Source organism: Channa argus, chromosome 9 (genome assembly GCF_033026475.1).
Source record: "Channa argus isolate prfri chromosome 9, Channa argus male v1.0, whole genome shotgun sequence".
Lineage (NCBI taxonomy): Eukaryota > Metazoa > Chordata > Actinopteri > Anabantiformes > Channidae > Channa > Channa argus.
Window position 1 is genome coordinate 10,030,115 of NC_090205.1, and position 25,989 is coordinate 10,056,103.

The 25,989-nt window shown below is 39.5% G+C and overlaps 1 protein-coding gene across 8 annotated transcripts in view; it reads left to right on the forward strand.

Annotated features, from left to right (window-relative positions):
• The window catches only part of nalcn (sodium leak channel, non-selective), a 60,106-nt gene extending 36,095 nt beyond the window's left edge, over positions 1-24,011 (forward strand). For 6 of the 8 annotated variants that reach the window (XM_067516481.1, XM_067516484.1, XM_067516479.1 and 3 more), the window contains 29 exons: positions 9,624-9,760; positions 10,519-10,660; positions 10,937-11,010; positions 12,137-12,238; positions 12,343-12,412; positions 12,557-12,648; positions 12,818-12,940; positions 13,326-13,382; positions 13,855-13,975; positions 14,069-14,200; positions 14,467-14,634; positions 15,386-15,490; positions 15,967-16,073; positions 16,181-16,301; positions 16,408-16,506; positions 16,664-16,757; positions 18,439-18,545; positions 18,634-18,708; positions 18,818-18,937; positions 19,037-19,105; positions 19,209-19,357; positions 19,486-19,579; positions 20,018-20,150; positions 20,971-21,086; positions 21,470-21,627; positions 22,201-22,351; positions 22,471-22,620; positions 22,763-22,880; positions 23,163-24,011. In XM_067516481.1, the coding sequence (XP_067372582.1) occupies positions 9,624-9,760; positions 10,519-10,660; positions 10,937-11,010; positions 12,137-12,238; positions 12,343-12,412; positions 12,557-12,648; positions 12,818-12,940; positions 13,326-13,382; positions 13,855-13,975; positions 14,069-14,200; positions 14,467-14,634; positions 15,386-15,490; positions 15,967-16,073; positions 16,181-16,301; positions 16,408-16,506; positions 16,664-16,757; positions 18,439-18,545; positions 18,634-18,708; positions 18,818-18,937; positions 19,037-19,105; positions 19,209-19,357; positions 19,486-19,579; positions 20,018-20,150; positions 20,971-21,086; positions 21,470-21,627; positions 22,201-22,351; positions 22,471-22,620; positions 22,763-22,880; positions 23,163-23,305 (3,327 nt within the window). In that variant the 3' untranslated portion in view covers positions 23,306-24,011. Of the gene's footprint in view, positions 1-9,623; positions 9,761-10,518; positions 10,661-10,936; positions 11,011-12,136; positions 12,239-12,342; positions 12,413-12,556; positions 12,649-12,817; positions 12,941-13,325; positions 13,383-13,854; positions 13,976-14,068; positions 14,201-14,466; positions 14,635-15,385; positions 15,491-15,966; positions 16,074-16,180; positions 16,302-16,407; positions 16,507-16,663; positions 16,758-18,438; positions 18,546-18,633; positions 18,709-18,817; positions 18,938-19,036; positions 19,106-19,208; positions 19,358-19,485; positions 19,580-19,802; positions 19,872-20,017; positions 20,151-20,970; positions 21,087-21,469; positions 21,628-22,200; positions 22,352-22,470; positions 22,621-22,762; positions 22,881-23,162 lie in introns of those variants that run through there. The other 2 variants (XM_067516486.1, XR_010915214.1) reach the window with 2 other exon arrangements.
• The last annotated feature ends 1,978 nt before the right edge of the window (positions 24,012-25,989 follow it).

Sequence of the window (25,989 nt, forward strand, 5' to 3'; positions counted from 1 at the left end):
ATTTAGTTTGAGAATTTTATAGATAAAAAGCCACATGTGTATCCACTCACTTGGGACATTTTTAATCCGTTCTTGTTCACAGTTGGTCGAGCACACAGACAGTTGCTGTGTTCAAATTAATTGGAAATCATGTAACAACAAATTGAAGTTGAACAAACTGTTCAAAGAGTGGTTTTATGCAAATTATAGAATTTTGTTTTGGTATTATGTGAATTCTAATAAGTGAGGCTATGTTTGTGGTACAAAGCGGGAGATGTGTATGCTATACACAAAATGACAATACTAGAAATAATGAATAATGTATAAAGTTACATTGTTATGGGCACAATTAGTAACGTTCAGTGTCAAAATGAGCATATCAGAATTGCATTCATTTGTTTATGTTAAATTTGTAGCTACTGTGGTGAAAATGGTGTAATTTACATTTGCTGTTCATAGTGGATCTTGCGATAATACCCCATTGTCCATTATGCTTTATGTGTCTGATATATCAGTCTGTAACATCAGACAAACATATCAGCTCCCTTTATATTGTATTTTGCATCCACCCATGAAACGCTTCAGACATACAGGATGTGTGTGGTCGCAGGTGTGCCAGTGTTGCCTTATGTGTGTGTGTTTGGTGTGTATTTTCCACTGAAATTAAAATTTACATGCACAGTTAAGCTTTGAGCCATAAGGTGCACATAGTCGGAACAATTATGCATCACAATGAAACACCACATCTATCAAACGCTTATTATACAATATTGTCTCACTGGAACATAAAAAACAATCACAGTCATAGTTAATTTATGTACTGTAGTGTGAGTTAGTGACTTCATTGGTTTAGTGCACTGAACTGAGTTCATTGGTCATCTCCATAAACGGTTTATGTTTATCATCAACTCCAGGGAGCACTGGTTTTCTGGATTCCCCTCTTAAGCCATTCCTTGTGTATGGCAGCAATGTTGATCAGTCAGCCAAAAGTCTTGAGAATAAATTTTATTATCAAGCATATTAGGTCAGCAGCTCTTTCTTTGGCTTCTTGTAGGTACAAAATCACCTGATGATTCAGAGCTGAGAAGAATTTTTATAGGCATAATAATAACATTTTTTACTTTGAGTTTTAAAAGAATTATTGACAATGTTTCTCACATTCCCACCCATTCACTTTTATTTGCTCCTTTATTGCCTATATCTGCCCTCAGTGGAGCATTAATGAAGCCGATTAGTATGGATGGGGTTACCAGGCAACACTTTTTGGTCGTCATCATGTCGTCAGTAAGGCTGGTTTGCATTTCCGCCTGCCACTTCATGAGAACACAGTAAGCAACTTCTGTTGGCATGGCCAGATGTGTGTGTTTGTGTGAGACAGCAAGACTTCTGTTTCTACCCATGTTGCTGGTTTGATAATGACATCATGAATAGGTCGTGGAACTAAAAACATCTGTCATCAGGGAATGACTTACATATCTACACTTAGCCTTGACCAAGTTATTTATTTTGATTTGGTTTTTCATGTGCGAGTCAAAGCTCGAATCTTCAGATGAAGCGGAGAGGCTTGTGGTCCGTAGTCACACTGTGATCAAGCGGATTATGGTTAGCTTGCTGTGCTGGAATATCTGGTTGCTTTAATGTTGTGTGATGTGCGCAGTTAGCAAGTGAAACAATTCTGTGTCTGTGCATTGTAATTACAGTGTGAGAAAAAGAATTCAAGTTATTAGCTTTCTCCAAACACAAATCATACACACATGTGCATACACACTCACCAATGGTATACAGACAGTAGAGTTGAGGGTAATGGACAACTGGTTTATCCTGCCATACTGATGAGGCAGGAGCACAAAAGTAAACTAGAATTTCTTAGTGACACACACGTGTGTGTGTGTGTGTGTGTGTGTGTGTGTGTGTGTGTGTCAATGCATGCTCAACTCATCAATGTTGATTAAGGTAATGCATTTATTGCATGAAATCAGGTTTGCTAGAATTTCTAATGAAATATAACCTGGAACAGGAAGAAGGGAATCCACAGAGGAAAACAAGTAAAGAGAGAAAGCTGACTGCAACCTCCCTAGACACACACACACATGCACACACCAAACCAGTAACACAAGGACAATGCACAAACATTAGCCTCCCAGGTGTATCTCTATTCATAGCTGATGTGAAACCTGAGAGAGGTCTGAACTGCGACATTTATAATGTGCATTAGAACTGAAGTGTAGACTGAGCTCACACTTTAGTGTTGCTGCCTTTTACTGTCATAACACAGTTTATTTTCAACATTTTAATAATGTTTAAAACCCCTTCATATCTGTAAATTAAAAGTGAGCATTCTATATTTTTATTGTATATTTTATTTTGGTGTGTGGGTGTTAATTTCATTGTGTGTGAATCCAGCTCGTGTCTCTATTGTGTATCAGGAGTTGGAAAAAAGGGCAGGTAAAAGTGTGTGTCCACAGCTCTGAGGCTAATCACATGACCTGAATCAGCTGTGTCTGTTACCATGCGATAACAGCTTTCAATATGCTGACTCTGAAAAATGATGTGAAGCAGTGATTCTGAAAAGCGTCGCCACAGCTGGTCAGTGCTGCCTCCATAGTAGGTCAGTAGTAAAGTGCTGCTTTACCTTTGCCCCATTTTCATCACATTTGAACCATTTAAAGCCAAAAAAAACAAAGGTGCGCACGTAAACAATTGTAAATATACGGTGTGAATCGATTTCACCTTCTCTATTGCTATGGCACACGTGCATTAAATGAAATGCCTGTTACTGCACTTCATTCATTTATGGTATCACACGTCAATGGGCTTTGTGAAAGAGAAGAGACTGATGACCCACCTTCCATCTCCATGTGAGAAATATTCCATACCCACAGAGCAATGTCTGTGGGGAGGTGCAGGGAAAGGAAGAAATGTTTATCCTTTGCCGATGGATATCAACCAAATAGAAAAAGGTGTTTACCCCTAAGGGGAGTGATGATGATGATGATGATAATAATGTTTGTTTGTGTGTATGGGTAAGAATTGTCAGTGGTGATAAATTTGTGTGTATGTTCCTGCCTACACTCTTTAAGTTTTGCATTTCTGTCAGGCAATCAAACAGGTCCTCAGGCCAGGTACATGAGTCATAAGGAACACATTTGGGAAATTGGTAAATAGGAGCAAGTAAAAGGCTAAGAAGAGAGTAAGAAAAGCTAAAAGCTACATTTCCTTCATCCACGGCCTTGTTTACATAATGCGTGTAGACAAACATATGAATCCTTTGCACATCGAGCTCTGGGGGGTTCTCACTTTGTCTTCTGACTTTTTCTCTTCCTCTCTTTTAAATTGTGCCAGATTCCTATAAGCAAAGAGCCTGTAGAGGGCATACAGTGCTGTAAACGCTCCTCAGGCAGAGTAGTGACTTTCCTGTCTGTGCCTTAATGGAGACCTCTAATCACATTTCAGTATTGGTGTTTCTATGTAGTACTTTTTTTTTATCTTTCAGGAAACGGAAATAAAACCATTGTCTTGAACCCTAATTTAAAGAAAAAGACACTTTACATAAAGGGAAATGGTGTTGGTCCATGGGTGGCCACGCAAACCTGGACTATTCTTGTATTTACCAACTGCAGATTAGCTGAGTCAGCTATATCCAAACACTCCGAAGCTGAGAGACATCATTTGACTTTTCGTCCCTTACCCCTATCTGAAATGGGATTTTCTAGCTTTTGATTGACGAACACACTGTATCCAGCTAATAAACCGTGGATATGGATAATTAGAAAAGACCAGATCAGAGGTAGCCACTGTAGTCTGTATACTAGAAAGGACAGGAAATATATTATTCATCTGAAACAACAGATCTTGGTTGAAATTTTGATCAAAAATTTTACTTAGTTGTTAATTTTCTGGCTAGACCAGAGTGGGCAAAGAAACACAGATTTCGTACAATATCAATATGTGTATCACCAGTATTGACTAGAGGTTACACTCAAAACTACGGAACCAGAACAGTTTCTATAAGTAGAATTGTGATTTGGTTTATACAAATGTTTGTTTTCCCTTGTTGAAAATGCTCCTAAAGATAATTTAATTTAAAAATGTGTAGAGGTGTACGAGTCTGGTCTGTTGTACTTTGTTCTTTTATGCACTCAGTAGCCTCTGGCCTCTGTTATTTTTGAGCCACATCCATAATAGCTGTCAAAGGATTTTCTCTACACACACTCAAGGATAATTATCATAGTAAATATTAGATTTCCAAATCATCTGGCCATTTGAATTCAGGACTACAGTAATAATAATAAAGCAGATGGCTGTGATGTAGCCCCTAGCATCTAACAATTCTGTCATTTAGTGCAGGTACTCGCATATAAAATCTGAATTATGATTTGTTGTTCAAGGATTTATGACTGGGCCTGATAAATGTGTGAGCATTCCTTGGGTATGATGGATGATGAGGCATGACTACACTACCCGATATATTATCAGTTTAAGGGAGGCGGTTGTGAGGGAGGACCTTTTCAGCAGCTGTACATCCAAACACTGTAAGAAGTTACAACAGATCCCACACACAGGGTGTGATGTGACACACAGGTAATCAGAGTGTTGCTCCTCGGTGTGTCAAACTTGTCTAAGTAGGCTTGGAGAGAAGCAAGGCGATGGCAGTGTGTACTCAACAGTTGAATTGTATCTTCTTGTTCCACACTTGTCATTTGAACACGGTCAGAGCAAACAGGAAGAGGAGGAGGTGGGTGTAGGAGGCAGACGGCGTGATAGAGGTGGAGGAAGGAAGGTGAACAGGAGGAGAGGGAAGATGGATGTTTGCTTTGGGTATAAATAAGGTTTAGGATGAGTATTCACTGTTCCACAGCTGTGACAAGAACATGCTGTGTCACCGTGGCAACAGTGACATTATAAGGGCTCTTCCCTCCAAACAACAACAACAACACCTGATTCTCCTCAATATTGGTGTGTGTACATATGGGGTGGTGTGTTAGTACATGTGCACACTGTCTGCTGTTTTCTCTGTACTGCAGCCACCACATTTCTAAAAGAACTTAGCATTGAGCATTACACATTTTGTTAAGGAGAAGTCTGTTTGATCAGATACTTTATGGAGGGATTGTATTATGGTTTCCCACCAAGGATTTTAATATTTAAGAATTAAACTAAAAGCCACTCCTCCATTTTATGTGATTTAATAAATCAAGGACTTATTTAGGGATTGCGTGAAGGACAGGAAGACAGAGGGAACAGAGAAGTGCGTCCCTTAGAGATTTCTAATATGGTGTGCGCTTATATCTTGAATGTCACCTTTAGTTTTCTGGAGGAAGACACTCGGCTGTGCCCCTGCTATGTTCTAAAACCAATAAGGACACACACAGACCCAAACACACACCCAAAAACACACTGCAATTAAAACAGGCGCATGCAAACCCAGAACAACATTACCTGCTTATGAATGTGTTTTTATTTTAAAGCTAAGTAGCTGTGTTGTCGTCTACTGTTTTCCATGTACTATATGTGCTTGGTGATATTTTCACATTAAATTGTATTGCTGTTTTCTCAATCTAAATCTATAGAAGCCCACTAAAGAATATTAAGCTGCCATTCGGATTTGCACTTTATTGTGTTCTTGGATCAGAGATCGAACCACACCTCCCTTTTTTGGGGGGGGGTTATATTGACAGTGTGTAGTGACATTAGGCAGGAAAAATGTGGAGAGAAAAAGAAATATTTTAGAACAAATGTTCTAAGCCAGAGGTGTTGAAATACCATGGTATGAGTCATGGATGAGACCTGTAGCCAAAGTCACACATATTAAGATAATGGTATTAATAGTACCCAAAGTTGTTTTTGGTGTTGGAGGTAGCTATTAGAGGTTTAGCTGCTCTGTGCCTTTACAGCAGCTCCATAGCATGGCTCATTACCCAGCTAATGAGAGGAGAGGGTGACCCTGCTAACTCGCTCTCAGTTCTTCCACCCCTGGGTATTACAGCTGGACTGGCCCAGTGCCAGGGGAGCCAAACCCAGACTTAAATGTTGGTGGAATGTAAAGTGCAAATACACATTTAGTACTATATGTATGAACAGTGATCTATATAAACTTGTTGGAGGATCCTTAGATTCATACACACTCGTTTTCCGATTAGTGATTCCTGTAGCAAGGTTGCCTTGAAATAACACTAATCCACACTCACACATACACACATTCTCGCATGTACACAGCTGTTGTCTGGTATTGCTGGTGAATGGCAGACCTGATGTCTGAATGAGTAAATGCAGATGATTGTCCTTAAAATACTTGCAGGCATTTGATGAGCATTTGTGGGCAGCAGTTTTGTAGGTGGCTGTTCATCAGTTGCCCATTGTTCCATCGGCTACTCCCACAGATATTCATACATTGCTTGCCTCTGAAACACCTTCACAGGACCGATGAGAGTTTAGAGGGTTGCATAGTGGGAAAATGAGTCACATGCATATCACAGTCAATAACAAATGCTTGTGATTTTTATGAAGGCTTGTATTAAAATGTGCATAACAACTCCTAGTTAATATTCAACCTTTTATAGCCACAAAACTTTTTGATTGTTGGTCAAATTGTATACTGTGATTTCAGATCCTTCCAGGTGGATCCAATGTTCTGTTGATTAGTTGTAAGCTTGAAAGCAAAGAATTTGAAGGTTGCATATGTCAAGGGTTTAGCCTCCATCAGATCCGTTCTGATACCATGAAAGATAGTTGCCAGGGCACCTCAAGCTTCTTGTACAGCGTGTACAATAATCTAATACACTATATAATATGGAGGTTTTAATACTGTGTGCAAAAGTAAAAAAGCCTTTTAAATTCCTTTTGAAATATACTACCAGTGGGTTTTTGCACCTAACTGTGTCAGACCCTCCACCCCCTGCCTTAGTGAATTTGGTCTAATGCTAATCGTCAGCATTAGTTCTTATTCCTCCCAGCTTTAGTACGGAATCTGCGGAAAACCTGAATGGAAAACTCCCCAGCTCAGCCGAGCCTGAAATTGGCTTAAATGAAGGGGGAAGCAGTGACAGGTCACCTGAATGGGTCTCGAGGCAAAACACATTAGTCTCGGCTCCATTGTTACACCACCATACAGTAAATCTCATCTGCGGCAAGTGAAGCAGTAATTTGGATTTATCAAACATTGACAATGACACTAAAGCAAACAGTGTTTTCCCTACAGACACCGACAAAGATACAAGTGGAATAGTACACATGATTATAACACACATGCATTGGAAAATAATGATTACCAAGCTGTAGAGACAACAATGACACATTGAGTTGATGTGGGACAGAACACGACATTAGCGTTCCTGAAGCTAAGACACATTATAAAGTTGTGTGATACCTTTGTACAGTATGTGTTTGTAACTGCTCATGATCACTCACCAAAAATAGTCATGTGAGCATAGTTGAATTCCACATGCATTTCAAAACACAAATGCATATCCACAAATTCCATGATATTGAGAGAAATGGATTTATCTCCTATGACACAGTAAAACTTGAAATGAATAATCGGCACAGAATAGATTTTGCTGTTAATGCTCTGTTCCCGTGCTCTTCCAAACTCAAACGTCTTTTTTATTGATCTGACTGAAGGCCCAGTTTGTTAGTATGTAAAATTAATAGTGACTATTGGCAGCCTTTATTGCACTACATGACATTGGGTCAATAATTAAGAAAACCACAGTGTGTACAGTATTTTGAGCTATCGTTTCACATTGCTGTTAATGGCCACAAAGGATGATAGCACCACTCTGACTTCACTTGCACTGCACTAATAGCAGTTTTTTAATATTTGAGTCACTTCCTGTCCCTGCACGTCTTCTATTCCTGCTTTAGGGAAAATGGCAGGAACAATGTGTGATTGGGGAGTGAAGGAGGCACTGAACAGAAACTGAAGCCTAACCTACGGTTTTGCGACTCGGGTGGTCTTTCATATAGTGATGTGGATAGTTGCTCGGTTTGATAGAGAACTGCAAATTCTCACGGTGTAGGAAAGAAGATGAACTCAGGGAGCAACAAAGGGCTGTAGATGGCACAGAAAGTTTCAATGTAATGGGCTGGTGCTGCAGATAAGGGTGTAGAGCTAAACTGTACATCTCGCTGAGTTGGCCCAATTGATTAGGGCCTTTGGGAAAAGTAGGGTCTGTATTAATTCTGCACTGTATGTTTGTGCGTGTGTGGGTGCATGCTTGTTTGATGTGTGTGTGTGTGTGTGTGTGTGTGTGTGTTCTTTTGCTTCAGCATTCAGATACACAAGTATTATTTGAGATGACTGCAGCACTTTTTACAAGTTTTACCCAGAGAACTGCAGCACTAGAAAGGGTTTTTTTGTTTTGTTTTCTATTCTATATTTTTGCAATGGATTGTGTTGGAAAAGACGTTTTATTCTTTAATGCATATTAAATGAAGATTTAACATTTTACATCCTATAGTCAAGTATTTGTCCATAGGTTTTTGGATGTTATTTTCCATTACTCTCTGTTAGTGTCTTTTAGTTTTTTCTTAAGTCTCTGTTCCTGCATCGTTCTCTCCTATGTCTATCTTGGGAGTCAGAATATAGACAGAAAGCCTAGGCAAGCAAATGCTGCTGCATAATTCTGTCTTCACAGTATGCCACTCACCCACTCAGGGTAAAAAAGAAGCTCCCACACTTTGGTCTGCTAGAAAAGGAAAATGGATAGACAGATTTTCATTGCCTCCTTTGTCAGGTCTCTCCTTCCCCCGTCTGTTGTCCTTCAAAAATGAGAGGCTGTTCCAGTTATTCGGGTTGCTCGCAGTCGGACAACTGCAGACAGAGGTACTAAAGCATACTGTATGAACAGAGTGGAGGGATGTTTTAACTGGTAGACAGACAGCCCGAACGGCGTGACTTAAAGAGAAACAGTCACCAACCCCAGTCAATATGTTTCACAGCGGTTGTCTGCTCTGAATGATAAGCTGCCATTCAACATTGCTCTAAATTCAGTTCACTTCCAGGCCTAATCTGCAATGCATCTCCAGGCTCCCAGACAGAGAATACCTGCAAGGGAATTTCAATCAGCCACCCCCATATGTAATTAAATGGAAATAATTGCTTTCATTCCCTTTGTCATCATTTTAGTTCTCAAGCCTGTGCCACAGCGCTTAGGCCTGCACACACGCACATTACGCTGTCGCCACCTTCTTCTTTTCTTAACCACTCCAAAGTAATCTTTCTTTTTTCTTTTGTTGCCTTCTCCATTCTTTTCTAAAAGTAAGTGGGATCTCATCCTAAGAGTGCTTGTCTGTACTGTATGTGAAGTCTGTGTTGTAGAGTGTGTTGCTGCCATCATCAGGCAGAAACATAAAGCTGCATCCATTAAGTCGAGGTAAAACTTCTGCATTTGCCACTTTTCTCTGGCAATAGCAACATTAGCCTTGTGCTTTTACTCCATAAATACCAAGGGTAATTTTGTGCAGTTGTCTAAACCCCAAAACCTTTCCATAACCCAAACTCAAGTTAACCGTGTCCTTTCCTTTTGTTTCTTAATTTAATCCTTCCTTTCTTCATTCTCATAATACGGGTAATTTTCTTTTACTGTATCTTGTCTTGCTCATCTGTGCCGTGCATGAACTAACCGTGTCCTTCCCTTTGTTAGCTCAAGCAAAGCGAAGCCAATGCTGACACCAAAGAGAAGCTCCCTCTACGACTCAGGATCTTTGAAAAGTTCCCAAACAGACCTCAGATGGTGAAGATCTCCAAACTCCCTTCTGATTTCACTGTGCCCAGGATCAGGTACACATTCACAGGCAGATTAATGTTTTTTTTTATAATATATTCATAAACTTAAATGACTGTTACTCAAATGTCTGTTGTTTAAAAATGGTGCATAGGGATTTATCCTACAGCAATTGTAAGAAAACAGTTGCATTGCTGTAAAAACAGACAATGTTGATAAAGTGATGCTTCTGAGATCTCAGGCACGAGTACGTTTTTTTTTTTTTTTTTTTTTTTCTTTTTTTGGAGTAAAGCAATAATACAGTATATTCCCCATAACTAAACAAAGGCTCAAGCCACATTACCAGAAAAGCAAGGGGGGAAAATGTATTTTTTTGAGGCAGTTCCAGCACTATTTTCCACCGTTTTGATGATACCATCTATAATTTAAAAAGGTACAAGAGAAAAAAACTTGCTCCTTGTACTACCTAATAGTTATCTGACAGATGTTTGTATCTTATGTAGTGTTTAACAAGGATGAGCTTTTAGCTAGAGAGGTCAGCTGGTCAAAATCAATGGGCCTCATGACCAGTTTTAGCATTTAGATGCTGATTAGTGCACAGCTGGATCATTTGCTCCCCCAGAAATCCCCCTCTGCAGCCCATCTGCCAGGCTGCGGCAGCAGGTTCTTCCGGTGGCATATTTTGCAGCTGAATTTGCACAGAGATGGTTTTCAGTTATGCTGTGCCTTCTATGAGTCAGCATGCTGATTTCTGCCATAGGAAGCCATAGATTTCATTTTTCTCACAATTTGTACGGGTTGTTGTGTACTCTAGGGAGAGTTTCATGAAGCAGTTTATTGATCGCCAGCAGCAGGACACCAGTTGTTTATTCCGTCGTCTCCCCTCTGCCTCATCCTCCTCTTGTGACCACTCTAAACGCTCAGCCATTGAAGACAACAAATACATTGACCAGAAGGTACTTTTACACACTCAGTGACATTCTCACTTACACTCTGGCTGTCATTTACACATTCACAGAGACACACAGAGAAAGTGGATGTTAAGGTGGCACCTTCATCTCCATGGCTGGGCACAAACCTACGCCATCAGTAAGAGATACTGTAGCAGTAGAAAATTGTTTGTGAGCATACGCTGTATGTATATGTACTGTATAAATTTGTATATGTGGTGTTTTTATGCCCAAAATGTAACAAACTCCCACTTAATAGATTTTCTCAATGTACTTTCTCAGCTTCGCAGGTCAATATTTAGTATCCGAGCTCGTAACCTCCTGGAAAAAGAAACTACCATCAATAAAATCCTGCGGTAAGACACATGTACATCTGACCTATAAGCATGGTTTTGGGGAAGAGCTGACTAACTAAGCTAAGTTCTCATTTTTACCACTGTTTTAACAGCATTTCAATAGTCACTTCATGTTTGAGTTTCATATTTAGGATCTGCTCCACATTGAAACGTAATCATTGGAAAGCTACTGAGCAAGATGTCCATTAACATTGATGTTTCAAATTCAGCTCACTTTTAACACACAAGTTGAGATGTCTTCTAAACTCCAAATTTAATCTGCTTTCAACTTTTGACTCTTGGCAGCCGCTGTTTTTTTTGTTTTTAATCCTTGGAGGCCACAGCTAAACGTATTATATATTTATCATCCACATTCATCAAATACAATCCGGTCTTTGTGTGGGTGAAACTAATAATGTGTGTGTGCATATTAGATGTAGCTCTGCTGTTACAGCACTCTGGTATTAATTTATTATTTCTATCTCACACACTCACGGAGACACATACAGACCCACTTCAGACTCATTTACTCTCGTGATGAAGTAAATGCATAATTTGCTGTTCAGCATGGCAGAGCTGGCACTAAGTGTAGATTAGCTTGCCGGCACCGTGTCCAATCTGGCGTGCTCTGCCTTCCACCCCCTTCACCCCCCTCACCCCCCTCTGTCCGTCTGAAAGATAGACGGCATATCAGTAGTCATAACACGTTCTGTCTGGCCTGCCATCCTTCACACAATCACACAATTAGGCTCAGAGTACCACCAACATAGACAAACAGGCTACAACACAACACACAGTCCGGCATAAGTAGGCACTTATCCATACTTACTGCCAATAATCATTCTAGAGTCTCTGTAAATGAATAAGTACACACACTTATGGTGCCCACAGTGTTGTTAACTCAGTTCTGGTACATGACTCTGATGTTAGCCAGGACAGAAACGGATGTACACTCACACAAATGGAATTATTGGGACCTCTCTAAAAATGGCAGCCTGGATCATCGCTGTTATGAGTCCAGAATGATGAAAGTTGATAATGGTTTATTAGGTAGGAAGATGGATGAGATCCAGCCCTCTTGTAAACTCATACACTGTTATCATTTTATTGATCATAAGGACAGGAAAAGTGCATTTGTGTTTTCCAGGGCTTGTACCAGGCAGCGTATGCTAAGTGGATCGTTTGAAGGCCAGCCAGCCAAAGAACGCTCCATACTCAGCGTCCAGCATCACATACGGCAAGAACGCAGGTCTGTCAACACACACACAAACACACACACAGAAGTGGAAAGTGCAATCTAAAATACTTGGCTTTTTCTGTCATAGTATAAATATGCATATTTTTTATCTGCAGATCACTAAGACATGGTTCCACTAGTCAGAGGATCAGTCGCGGGAAGTCGCTAGAGACTCTCACTCAGGATGTGAGCGGACACACACACACACACTGACAATAATATTGTCCTGTATGCTTTAATGCTGTTCTCAAACATGGCTGTAGCCCATGTGTATCTACAGTAATCCCCAAAATATGTACTGTAACTTCATTGTCTCTTCTGTTTCCGCAGCATTCCAGTACTGTACGCTACAGGAATGCCCAGAGGGAGGACAGTGAAATCAAGATGATCCAAGAAAAGAAAGAACAAGCAGAGATGAAAAGGTATTCATTTACCAAAAAACAATGCACACACACAATATACAGTATGTAAGCCAAAAAAAAGGCATATAAGTGTGTGAAAAAACATAGTTAACTAAGATGTGTACTTACTGTATCATTATTATGCAGTAAGTGGTCTTCATCCCATGTCTGTGCTTGTGTGGCTCTGCAGAAAAGTCCAGGAGGAGGAGCTGAGAGAAAATCATCCTTACTTTGATAAGCCCCTCTTCATTGTTGGTCGGGAACACCGCTTCAGGAACTTTTGCAGGATGATTGTTCGAGCTCGCTTCAATGTGTAAGATCCGCCTAATGTTTAAACTAATACACAATATTCAATCTGTGGTCTTTGTGTGTTTTTTCCAGGCTTCAAAAGGCAGCCTACAGTCATGAAATAAGCATTGTGAACTATACCATTTTGTGACCATCTGTGTGTAAATATCTTTATGAAGCTAACGCACAGATTATAAAAGTTAGTATTTTGTTTAGTTAAGTTAAATTTCCTCTTGTCAGTTTATATGTCCTCAGTTTAAATTTTTGCTTTGGGCAGACACAGCTTTGTAGCACGTAATGGTGCAAATACACTTTTTTTTTTTGCGCAGCTTTAAAGAATATTATGTGGTAAAAGTGCATTTTTGTCAAAATGCTGATGTTGTATTGAATTTGTATGACTTTCTATCCAGATCTAAAACAGACCCTATAACAGGAGCAGTGAGGAACACAAAATACCACCAGCTGTAGTAAGTGAGATGAATTATTGATTCCTTCATGCTCTCTTGATCTATTCGCTCTACAACAGTGGAATACTTATTAATTCTGTATCTTATTACTAGCCTGTTGTGGTGAAGTGCATAGCTATGAAAATACATTTCGCCCATTATGCAACCTGATAGTAATTCGGCCAAGCACAGGGTCTGATTATTAAAATGAGAGGCAGTGCTTTGTATCAGATACCATTGGTGCTAGGGGATTTTCACTGACGTCCTTCTGTAGAACAGACTGTGCTACCCACACTTACACACAAAGATATATTCTTTCTCACTTTCTGATACCTCTCCTTGTATAAGCTCCCTCCCTCTTTTTCTTTGCCCCTCTCATTCTCATTCTCCAGTTTCCAAACCAAATACCTTCATTGACCTAGTTATGCTGAACGTACTTTTCTCTGTAAATACTAACAAAATAAAAAGTCTATAAGCTAATGTGTCCTTGCAGCGATCTCCTGGGCCTGGTCACCTATTTGGACTGGGTGATGATTGTGGTAACCATCTGCTCCTGCATCTCCATGATGTTTGAATCACCCTTCACCAGGGTCATGCACGCCCCCACACTGCAGGTATTAAAACTAGATCGATGGCTGGATGCGTGAACAGGCCAGCAGATGCAATAAATGAACAGATGTTGTTAAAATCCATTATGTCTGTTTCAGATTGGCGAGTATGTGTTTGTCATCTTTATGAGCATCGAGCTGAACCTGAAGATCATGGCCGATGGCCTGTTTTTCACCCCCACAGCTGTGATCAGAGACTTTGGAGGTGTCATGGATATTTTCATCTATCTTGTAAGAAACTTCTTGTGAAAATCCCTGAATTCAGTTTGCTGGCCTCACAATCATAACTTCACATGTTAAAAGTCATTACATTTTATATGTTATATTAAATTTGCATCTTACAATAGTAGCCATTGCTGTGAAACAGAAGTGGCTTTTAAGGAGCAGGCACATTTATTGTTAAGAAAAGCATAAATTAGCATTAAAATATTACCATATGTTCTTATTATGTTCTTTCTCTTACGATCTATCCCTGCCTTGCTGTATGGGTACTGTAGGTGAGTCTGATTTTTCTGTGCTGGCTGCCTCCCGATGTCCCTCCTGAGTCTGGGGCTCAGCTGCTGATGATGCTGCGCTGCCTGCGTCCTCTCAGGATCTTCAAATTGGTACCCCAGATGAGAAAGGTGGTGCGGGAGGTTCTCAAAGGATTCAAAGAGATTTTCCTGGTTAGTGAGCATGTCGTTTTCAGTGTGTGTGTGTGTGTGTGTGTGAAGAATGAAATTCAAGTAATTAAGATATTTTAACATCTGGTAATGATGTCGTTATAAATATGCATTCACATTTAAGAAGCCCCACAAGTTTTTACAAAATATTTTTTTATGTCCACTAAAGGCATATGTGCATTTAAGTGTGGATCAAAATACTGTTCCTCATTCAACCCACTTTCTAGCTTATATCCAATGAGAAGTCTATGCCTCTAATACCTGATTGTTAAAATTACTTTTCTAATCTGGCAGATAATATATTTCTTTACATTTCACCTTTGCCTGAAGGTGCTATGATGATGAACATAGTTGAAACACTTCTGGTATTTGAAAATAGTAGTAAAGGAAATTTGAAATGTATAAATAGCTACTGTAAGATGCCTTTAAAACATTGTATGGTATTATCAGTAAAGTATGTCAAAATACAACTAGATAAATATTATTAATCGTTATTATATTGTGCTCTCTCTTATACAATTGTTGCAATTTTTGGGAATTTCTGGCATTTGTTTACCTTCCTTTCTACCAAGGATTTTGTCATGTTATCAGAGGCTTGCAGTAGTTACTCATTCCACCTGGATCTAAGTCAGATATTCATAGTTGCAGTCTCTTACATCCACCACTATCTGACATCCTTAGCTTCTTTTCTAATCTCTCAGGCTTGGATCATGTTGAAGGGTCTGACTGAAGCTCTTGATTGATTCTCCTGCAGGTTTCTATTCTGCTCCTCACACTAATGCTGGTGTTCGCAAGCTTTGGAGTTCAACTGTTTGCTGGAAAGCTTGCGAAGTGCAACGACCCCCGAATCTTTAAACGGGTACAGGAAGAAACATAATCCCCTCACTAAGATACTCCTTCCCATTTCAAACCCCCTGCAGAGAACCAGAAGGCACAAGCAGAGGGGGTTTCCCCAATCAAATCAATAACCCAGTGGTTCTTTTTTCCCATTGTATTAATAAAAAATACGTCTTTCAGCTTGTGCTGTAGCAGATCTTTGATTATACTGAAAGTTAATTAATAATGAAGGTAATTGAGGGGGTGTAGTCTTTATTCATTTGCATTATTATTGTGCACTAGCACAGATATCAATGGGGGAAAACTATTGCTTCAACATAGGGAATTCTTAATAAAACCCACATACGGTTTGTGCTATTTGAAAAGAGGTATGAAATGTTCATTATTGTCATCTTCTTATAGTATTAATAAATGTAGTGAAACACTAACAACTTTCTTTTTCTGTTTTACTGTTGCTCATTCTGTATTTCGTTGCGACCTGTATGGGGGGGGATACAGGATGATTGTCACGGGATTTTCAGAATAAATGTCAGCGTTTCCAAAAACCTCAATCTAAAACTGAAGTCCGGGGAGAAGAAGCCAGGTTTCTGGGTACCAAGAGTCTGGTACGGGGGCTTGTTATTTCATTACTGCTTGGTTTTAGATTTTTTTTAAATTTTTTTATATTTTTTTTACAGCCAGTTATTTGTGTGTCTGTTCTGTCGATGTCCAGGGCAAACCCTCGTAATTTTAACTTTGACAACGTTGGGAATGCGATGCTGGCTCTATTTGAAGTGCTGTCACTCAAAGGTTGGGTGGAGGTCCGAGATGTCATCATTCACCGTGTTGGGCCGGTACTGAACTTTGTCTTACCAAGTTTTGTCAAATTTTTTCCAATAATGTCCATTAAACAGAGGTGTGACTTTTTCCCTGCTGTTAATACACCTCTGTCCTCTGCAGATCCATGGCATCTACATCCATGTGTTTGTGTTTCTGGGATGCATGATTGGGCTCACTCTGTTTGTTGGAGTCGTCATTGCAAACTTCAATGAAAACAAGGTAAAAGCTGTGTTTATACTGTAAATACAGCTTGCTCCTTTTTTAAGGAAGAGAAGCCGACGGGAATGTACCTGTTTAAACCAGTGATGTTGCAGGACCTGTAGTAATTGTAGCTAAAACACCACCTTCTGAACTCAAATGTGTCTTTCACAACCAGGGTACTGCTTTGCTAACAGTGGACCAAAGAAGATGGGAGGATCTCAAAAGTCGACTAAAAATAGCCCAGCCTCTCCACCTGCCCCCTCGTCCAGGTACCAACCTGTATATTACACATTTGTAGAAATTGTTCTGTAATACAGTCACGTCTTAGCCCCATTACCCTGACACACACACACCACACAATCGCGCGCGTCCGTGCGTGCGTGTGTGTCTTGGCATAGTTATGTAGCACCGGCATGATTAATCCATATGTAATAGTGCTTGTTTTTAACTGAGGATAATTCCCTCGAGAAATTCTTCATGACACCCAGATGAGAATCATGCATGTTGCCGCCTTTTACAGGAAATGCGTTTACCGAATTAAACCGTTGCTGAAATAACTGAATAAATGTCCTATACTGAACATTGTACGTGGAGTCAAACACTATATTCCTATTGATCATGGTAAAACTGTACATTTACACTGCTGCTCATCAAGTCACGACAATAGTTGCCTCCTCAGCTGCAACACGGCAGATCACTGTTGTGTAGTACAGTTGAGGCTCAGAACTAAACTCAACGTCTGCAGTTTTGGTCAGCAGTGCCACTGACACCAGCAGACTTTGATCTGTGGCCTTGTACACCTGCACTACTCCCTCATTACCGATAGATCATTAGAGCACTGAGCAAGTCTTTATTCACATGCTTCTCCTCAAAATACTAGCAAGAATTGTCTCAGCAGTCAGATATAACCACAGTGCCTGTCACTGGATGTACTGTTTAACTCTGTCTATGCTCTTTAACATAACCTCTCTGCATTGAAGTGGATGCAGAGGCAGGATTTGCAAAAGGTTTTTGTGACATAACTAAAATAAGTTAGAAGTTTAAAGCTAGAATGTTCACTGATTAAACAAGCACACACTTCAAATTCGAGTGCATGTGACTGATGCCAACTGAATTTGGAATTCAGACCCAGGGTTGGCATTCGATCATGTTGGTTCTAACAATTTCCTAATCTGCCTCTAATGTGTTTTAGAAAGAAAACCCTTGGTTTCCCATGGTGCCAATACACTAACCACCAAACACGTAGTAGAAACCTGTAAACATTACTACAATTTTAAATTAAATTAAATTTAAAAATGTTTTTACCAAGTTAAATTGTTGTTGGTTTTTAGGTAAATTTGTCCACTAAGATTGGGTCCACTACAAAAATCTAACAGAATCAAACAGTTTTTAAAGAAGGACAAAAAAAAGATTGCTGAGAGTGATCATGCTGAGACCACTACTGTTACTGTTTTGGCTGTGTTCAATACCTTAATAATACAAAACCCAAATGATATGATACAGCTTTCCAAATACAGTATGCTTCAGAGGACAAGTGACGTTACTTAAGTTTTTGTTTAAGGAGACATTAAAGTGGCTGTTTTTCAGGCACCTGCCTTCATACTCCCAAAATCCAAGGCACATTTGCATGGTTAGCATTTGTTTTTTCCCCCGTTATCTTTTCCCTTACCTTGAAACATATGCCTCTGAATATGTGTAAAACCTGCTGCACAGTTGCACTAATATTAACACCTAAGTAGTCAGTGAGTGCCATCTGCAGGACAGCTCAACAACTACCACCAATTCAGGCATCAGCTGGATTAAAATGTAAAAGCGAGTTGCCATTTCAGACATTTCAGATTTGTCACCGATAAATGTAAAAGCTCTGACTCCCACCATGACCCCACAGATATTTTTTTCACTATGCAAGTTTCACTAAATCTCACTAACTCCTGGTTTCTCATCTGCCAGAGAACGGTGGTTTTCGGGCCAAGATGTATGACATTACTCAACACCCCTTCTTCAAACGAGGCATTGCTGTGCTGGTTTTGGCACAGTCTGTGCTGCTGTCAGTCAAGGTAAAGCCTCAAACATCAGTGTATTATTATTCTGGAACATGCTTGGAAACAATGTGAACTGACGGACTGGAAATCTGCCCTTCTCCAGTGGGACGTAGATGATGATGTAACTTTTCCCCTTGCCACTATGTCAGTAGTCTTCACCTTTATATTTGTCCTGGAGGTGAGCCTGTCATGCTGTCTACTCATCCACCAGTTTAAAGGTTTCACTATGAGTGCTTGGTCTATGTATAGATGTTTGTCTAATGTTTTATGTTGGTGTTGTTACCTAGGTGACCATGAAACTGATAGCCATGTCTCCAGCAGGATACTGGCAAAGCCGACGAAACCGCTATGACCTTTTGGTCACTTCGCTGGGTGTCATCTGGATAGTCTTGCACTTTTCTTTACTGGTTAGAAAAATAACATTTAATCAGAAAATTATATAAATTCTCATTGAGTCAGGATTCTGTATTATAGAATTATTGTATACGAGTCTTTTTCAACTGCAGAATGCATATACCTACATGATGGGAACATGTGTGATTGTCTTCAGATTCTTCACAATATGTGGGAAGCACGTGGGTATATTTGTCTATGACAATGTATTTTGGCCAATAATAGTGTTTGTTGTTACATTACTATAAGCATCTAAATGTTTCTGTCTGTATTTCGTTCATTAAGGTGACACTAAAAATGCTGCTGTTGACTGTGGTAGTCAGTATGTACAAGAGCTTCTTTATCATCGTGGGTATGTTTCTCCTTCTCCTCTGCTATGCATTTGCTGGCGTTGTTCTCTTTGGAACCGTCAAATATGGAGAGAACATCAACCGGTAAGCAGCGCGTTTCTTGATCTTGATGATGCACCTTGTTGGCGATGAACCCTGCAGAGTATCCTGTAGGTGCAGTCACACACACCTTTATGGAGTTGTCTGATTCTTTGTGTCTCCCCTTATCACAGGCATGCCAACTTCTCCACAGCAGGCAAGGCGATCACTGTTCTCTTCCGTATTGTCACGGGGGAAGATTGGAATAAAATCATGCATGACTGCATGGTAAGATGCAAGACCAGCACACATCCACACAGACATAGGAACAAACTGTTTATTCCAAAACTGGGAAAATAGTTTATACTGTTTACAATAGCTTTTGTGTTGCTTCACTTTCTCTTTAATACAATGAAGGTGAATAGATTTTTGTTTGTGGTGCTGGCAACAAAATTAATAGTTACAGTTTTTATTCTCAGTTTTTTTTTTTTTTATTACTAATTCTACACAGATCTAAGGATCAGCCGTTTTCACTGGAGCTACTTCCTACCAAAGACATTAAATGAAAACTGTTTTAATGGTATTTGCAAATTATCAATTATAGAACTTTTTTTTGTATTTTTGAAGAACATAAAAGTTTTTCATTTTTACATTTTATGTATTATTTAACGTTTTAATAGTCAGTGTGTTGACACAGATCGTGTTCTCTTTTGTTTCCCTGCCCAGGTGCAGCCCCCATTCTGCACCCCAGATAAACATCGCTACTGGGAGACTGACTGTGGCAACTACGCTGGAGCACTTATTTACTTTTGCTCCTTTTATGTCATTATAGCCTACATCATGCTCAACCTGCTTGTAGGTCAGTGTGTGTACTGTACACCTTCTTGAATGATTACAGCTGTGGGGACCAAACCTTGTTCACACAGTCACATTATGGGAACTTACCTTCAGCTTGGGGGCTAAAAACCAAGTTTTCCTTTTCTAAAGCAACAGGACCTTTCTTTCTTTTTCTGGGTAAATACCTCTCGAACGCCTTGGTGAAGTAGTGTCTGCACAAAACAAAACATAAAGCAAGTTTGCAGAACATAACTCGATACATTTAAAGATTGAGACTTTCCAGGGAATGAATGTAAGTATCACACACCAAGTGTCAAAGACAAGTGTGTGCACACATCTATATAGAGAAACATTCCAGGATGATGCCTACTGCTTTAGCTCCCACAAGGGCTTTTTCACTTTCCCTTATATATTGGGCAACGCTGCAGAATTCCTAAAGCACATGTGTACATGTAGCCTCAATGTCTCTAAAAGAGACATAATGAAGATAATGGGAGGTAAGTTTATTTCAGCTTATTAACGGCACTAAGATCAAACACCTTTATGCAACAATCATTGTGTCTGAGAAAATAAAGTAGGGAAAATCACGTCAAAGGGGTTGTCTTCATGTTTAATTTTGTGCTATGAAATTCATTATCATAACAATTCAGATTTCAAGCAGTTTATAATTTTGAGATTATTCACTGAGTCTATTATAAGAAAAATATAGAGCCCTAATGGGTAGCAGAGAAACTTCCATTTTCCTCTGTATGAATACAGATGATTTATGCCAAATATAGATATTAATATTATGAAATATTTGCCTGTGTGAGTTTGAATAATTTCTATTTTTGCCATTGCAGCCATCATTGTGGAGAACTTTTCTCTCTTCTACTCTACGGAGGAAGACCAGCTGCTGAGCTATAATGACCTGAGACACTTCCAAATCATCTGGAACATGGTGGATGACAAGCGGGAGGTGAGAAATTAACAGCAGATAGGAGAGGATGACTTTAATATAGCTATGCACACAAGTATATTGCACCAAAGCAAAAAAAATCTAAAAATGTAACACCCCCCCCCCCTTCAAAGAAAGACATTCAGACCAGGATGACTAGAATCAGGCCTTTTACCACTGTAATAAGTTGGTTTGTCAACAGACTGGTAAGAGTTTATAGTCCATCACTGTCACAGTCAGTATCCCCACTGAGACATTAATAAGCAGTAGAGAAAAAGTTGTGATTTGTTTTCTACTATATTTGGTATAGCAGAGTTATAAACATAGCTGTATAAGTATTTCAATCCAGGTTTAGTCACGGAGTTGTGTAAAGTGAAACTCTGACCTCTACGATTGTTTCCCAGGGTGTGATCCCGACATCTAGGGTTAAGTTCCTGCTCCGTCTGCTCAGAGGCAGGCTGGAGGTGGACCTGGACAAAGACAAGTTGCTCTTTAAACACATGTGCTATGAGATGGAGCGACTTCACAGTGGGGGAGACGTGACCTTCCACGATGTGCTCAGGTGAATGCGGAAAAGCGCATTGGAGCACACATACAAGCTCTTACACCGAGTATTAGCCACAATCCGAGAGCACAGAGGGAAACGGTTATCATGTACTGTCATTTTAATACTGATGTAACTTTAATGCTTAATATTGAGCCCACTGTAACCCTGCTTTACTGCCCCAAAAAAATTATTTATTGAGTTCATCACCATGCTAAATCTCCAGTAGATGTAGATCTCTCAATGGAGCTGCAGCAGATTAGGATATTTTTAGCAGAGCGATCACTAGAGAAAGGTGTTTTTTTTTTTTGTTTTAGTTTTTTTGTAAATGTAATAAAGCTGATTTTAGATTCACCCAAATGAAAGCAAATAATGTGGGTTACAACGGTTTTAGTCACATCATAAATCACCTTTTCCAGATGTAAAAAACCTTGACAGCACATTTACATATTGCTGTTTAGTACTGCTGTGCTATCTTGACCTTACTTGTGAGTGGTGAATTTTGTACTTCTACTATTTTTACGCTACTGAAATGTCCCTTTCTTGGCTGTACATGTTTGTGCATGCATGCTGTTGTCTGTAAACATATAGCATGCTGTCATATCGCTCAGTGGACATTAGAAAGTCTCTCCAGCTGGAGGAGCTGTTGGCCAGGGAACAGCTGGAGTACACCATTGAAGAAGAGGTTGCCAAGCAGACCATACGCATGTGGCTGAAGAAATGCCTCAAACGCATCCGTGCGGTTAGTCTCGCGATAGAAAACACACATTTCTGTTACGATTCTACACACACGCATACTGTACAGTTTGCTCCACACACCCACATGACACACTGACCACATATGTGTGTGCACACTAATAGAAGCAGCAGCAGTCATGTAGCATCATTCACAGTCTGAGGGAGAGCCAGCAGCAGGAACTGAGCCGCTTCCTCAATCCTCCCAGCATAGAGACCACCCTGCCAAGTGAAGATCACAATACGAACAACCCAGACAACCCCTCGCAGCCTGAGGTAAAGCCCCACATAATATTACAGGACAAGTGTGTACACACTCATACATGCTCACAGCTTCACATATAGCAACCACATCATACAAACCGCAGGTGTGCATTACTTGCACTGTTGAAACAAAGGATATTTACTCTTTGTTTAGATGAGTGGACCCCAGCAGCTACTGAGCCCCACGTTATCAGACAGAGGAGGCTACAGGCAGGACTCCTCAGACATGGGGAGACCACAGAGGAAGCTGGGACAGTGGCGGCTTCCTGCAGGTGTGTAATCCTTTGTATGCTGTCTATTATAACTGTACCCGTCGAGGACATTCTGCTAAAGTGAGTTGGAACAAAGCTTTGCTCGGATGTGTCCCTGCCATGGTAAACCAGAGATCACGTGACCTCGTGGTACGCAGAAAGTAACATGTTTATCCAGGCGAGTCCATTAAAACAAACTTTTACTCACAGTAGTAGTCAAAGGTCCTTTGTTGCTTAAGAATTGGAAAATTAGAGCAAAAATATTGAGACTTTGAGACTTTGTTCATGTCTGTGTTGTGTCAGGTCGCACAAGTGTCAAGTCCATAGTGTGTAAGATGAACCCTGTCAATGATGAAGCTTCTTCAGGGTCAGAGGTGAAGAAGTGGTGGACCCGTCAGCTGACTGTGGAGAGCGATGAAAGTGGTGACGACCTCATCGACATTTAGAGATGAGCTGCAGCACATCCTACAGTTCTTTACAGATGAACTGGAACGCTTGCTGGCCGACTCAAGTTGTTTAATTTTCCCTCTTCTCCCCTGATCAACAAAACAAAGCTTTTTTTGTTTTTGTTGTCTTTTTTTGTTTTTTTTATCCAGGTCTAGACCTGAGGTGCAATTTATCTATAAGATATTTGTTGTAGTAGCCACTTTGACATGCTGATGATTTCATACCTTTGGGATATGTATTTCCTTGTCATTACTGAGGTTTTCTATGCAGGCACATATGGTGTTAAAGCAAACTGTGACAGGGAAAGAAGCAGACCACAAGGCTGCTGCTGCAGCAGCAGCTGCTGTATGTGTTTTCTACTCTTCTGCAGTTTTTTGTGTGTTTAAAACTCATAGTTGTGTTGATGCAGCCGCAGGATAAAATGTTGTCATGTTCTTTCTTACCAATGCTTTGACTTTGTTCCTCTGCTTTTAGTCCATGTTTCTGTATATGTCACTTCTGGTCCTCAGTAATACAGTAAGTGTAAAAAATAATATTTCTCACTTTTCTTACAGTCACTTTATTCTTATACTCGTTCTTGTTGGAAGAAAAACTTCTAGATTTATGACCATGAATGTAATTGAAACTCATATTTATCATATTAATAATACATCTTTATCAGATAACCAGAGATTCTAATAAAAGCCTACACTGCTTAGGCATTTATGAGTAAAATAATTGTCTGATTTATTTCTCCTATGCATTACATCACAACAAGCACATTCAGACACTGTCCAGGAAGAAAAACTCATATCCACAATTGATTTTTTTAAGGTTTTTTAGATAAACTGAAAGATTTATTCCTATAAAGTTCCTTAAGGGGCAGAGAACTTCTGATATCTGAAACCTGTATTGTATTTAAGCTTAAAATGGCTGGTTTTTATTCCTATTTAAAATATAACGTTATGGACATGCAGAGCTTTCAAAAGAGAAATGTAATTTGTAAAACATACAAAAAATTCTAAACAGAGAGGCAATGTGATGATGACACCATTTAGACAAATTTTTATTTGTTTTCAAAAAGGTCAATAGAATATGAGTAAGGTCAGAAGTAGTAGAAATACAAAAGTCCAATACTTACGTAAAAGTTCAGCTATTTAACAACAACCACAACAAAAATAACTAAATGCCATTGCAAAAAGTACAAAAGTATGTGCTCTATGTACTTAAAGTACAAAAGTACAAGTCCACCTCAATGAAACGCAATGTATTTTCTAATATAACTGCATGTGATTATGTTGATTACGTGAATGAACAAGTCTAGTTCAGATTAATTTGACAAACTTTTAAAGTTGAAAAGCATGGCAAAGAAAGTAAATTATTAAAAATAAAATAAAAGCTATACCTAGTGACTTATGTCGGAACAAAACCGGCCCAGCTGGTAATGTTCCCGAACATTTAAATCAGTTTGTCGGTTACTAATTAATTAACCGTTAATCATGATTAATATTAACAGAGTAGAGTAGTAGCAGAGTTAAAGTAAAAGTACCCTAAAACGAAGATACTCCAGTGAAGTAGAAGTACTCCAAAATCCCCTGAGTACGACAGACTGCAGTAAAATGCCATCTCATTCTATTATATAAATAGATGCCTTGTTCTTCACACTATACGAGGCTACCATATTCATATTCATATTCATGTAAAAAAATAAAATAAATTCATATATGTTGACTCAGGAAATCTCTCTTGAACTTGTAAAGGCTCTTCACTGACAGATTCTCAAAACAACACTAGATCGAGGAGCTCCATCCATGTAGAAATGGTCAAGAACAATGATTGCCCATCAAATTTTGGCTTTACAATTAATTCATTTACACGCTGGTTATAAAGTCAGTTATCCCCAAGTGCTTCCTTCTTTTGGCTCCTTTTGGTGTTATCCCCTCTGAAAAGTCCACATTCTTTTACACAAGTCAATTTGATATAAGAGAAATGTAATTACCCCTCTGTGAGGTTAAAAAAAAAATCATAATATTAGACTAACGAAGGGGGTAATTGAGTGGACAGATGCTGTTTAATGATTTTTCTTGTGCACATCTGCTCAGATCAAACACAGTGAAATCCCACACCTTCTCTGGATAACACTGCCCTCTCCTGGAAACATGCTGAGCTGCCTGGATATATGGGATACCATTTTTCTCACGATGTGGTCCAAACTTTGTCCTTTACTCCTTTTTATATATATATTTATTTATTGTTTTTTGAATTTCTATAGTATACAACTATGAACTTATGCTCATCTCTAGCTGCTCCTGGGGCTGGGGGTGTATGTCTGTCCTTTCCGAATACATTACAATGTACATTCAACTTTTTTCCTTCCCCCTTACTTAGCATACTCTCTGTATTGAGTTATTACTTTTCTTGGTGCCCAGCACTTTCCCCCATTTCACAGCAATGACCGATGATGAGTCCTGTCATCTTCTGCGAGCAGCTTGCTGTGGATCTAGATGAGCTCAGTTTCCAACCAGCCGTCCAGGTCAGCATGAGTCTGCCATCCACAGATTGAAATGTATTTGAACCACTAGACAGGCACTGTGAGTACAGCACACACACCAACACACACAGAGGTGTGTATATTAGCCTCTCATTTTATTCCTTGTGTTCCTTGATGATGTATTTCTTTTATCAGACAATTGCTCTGGGTTAG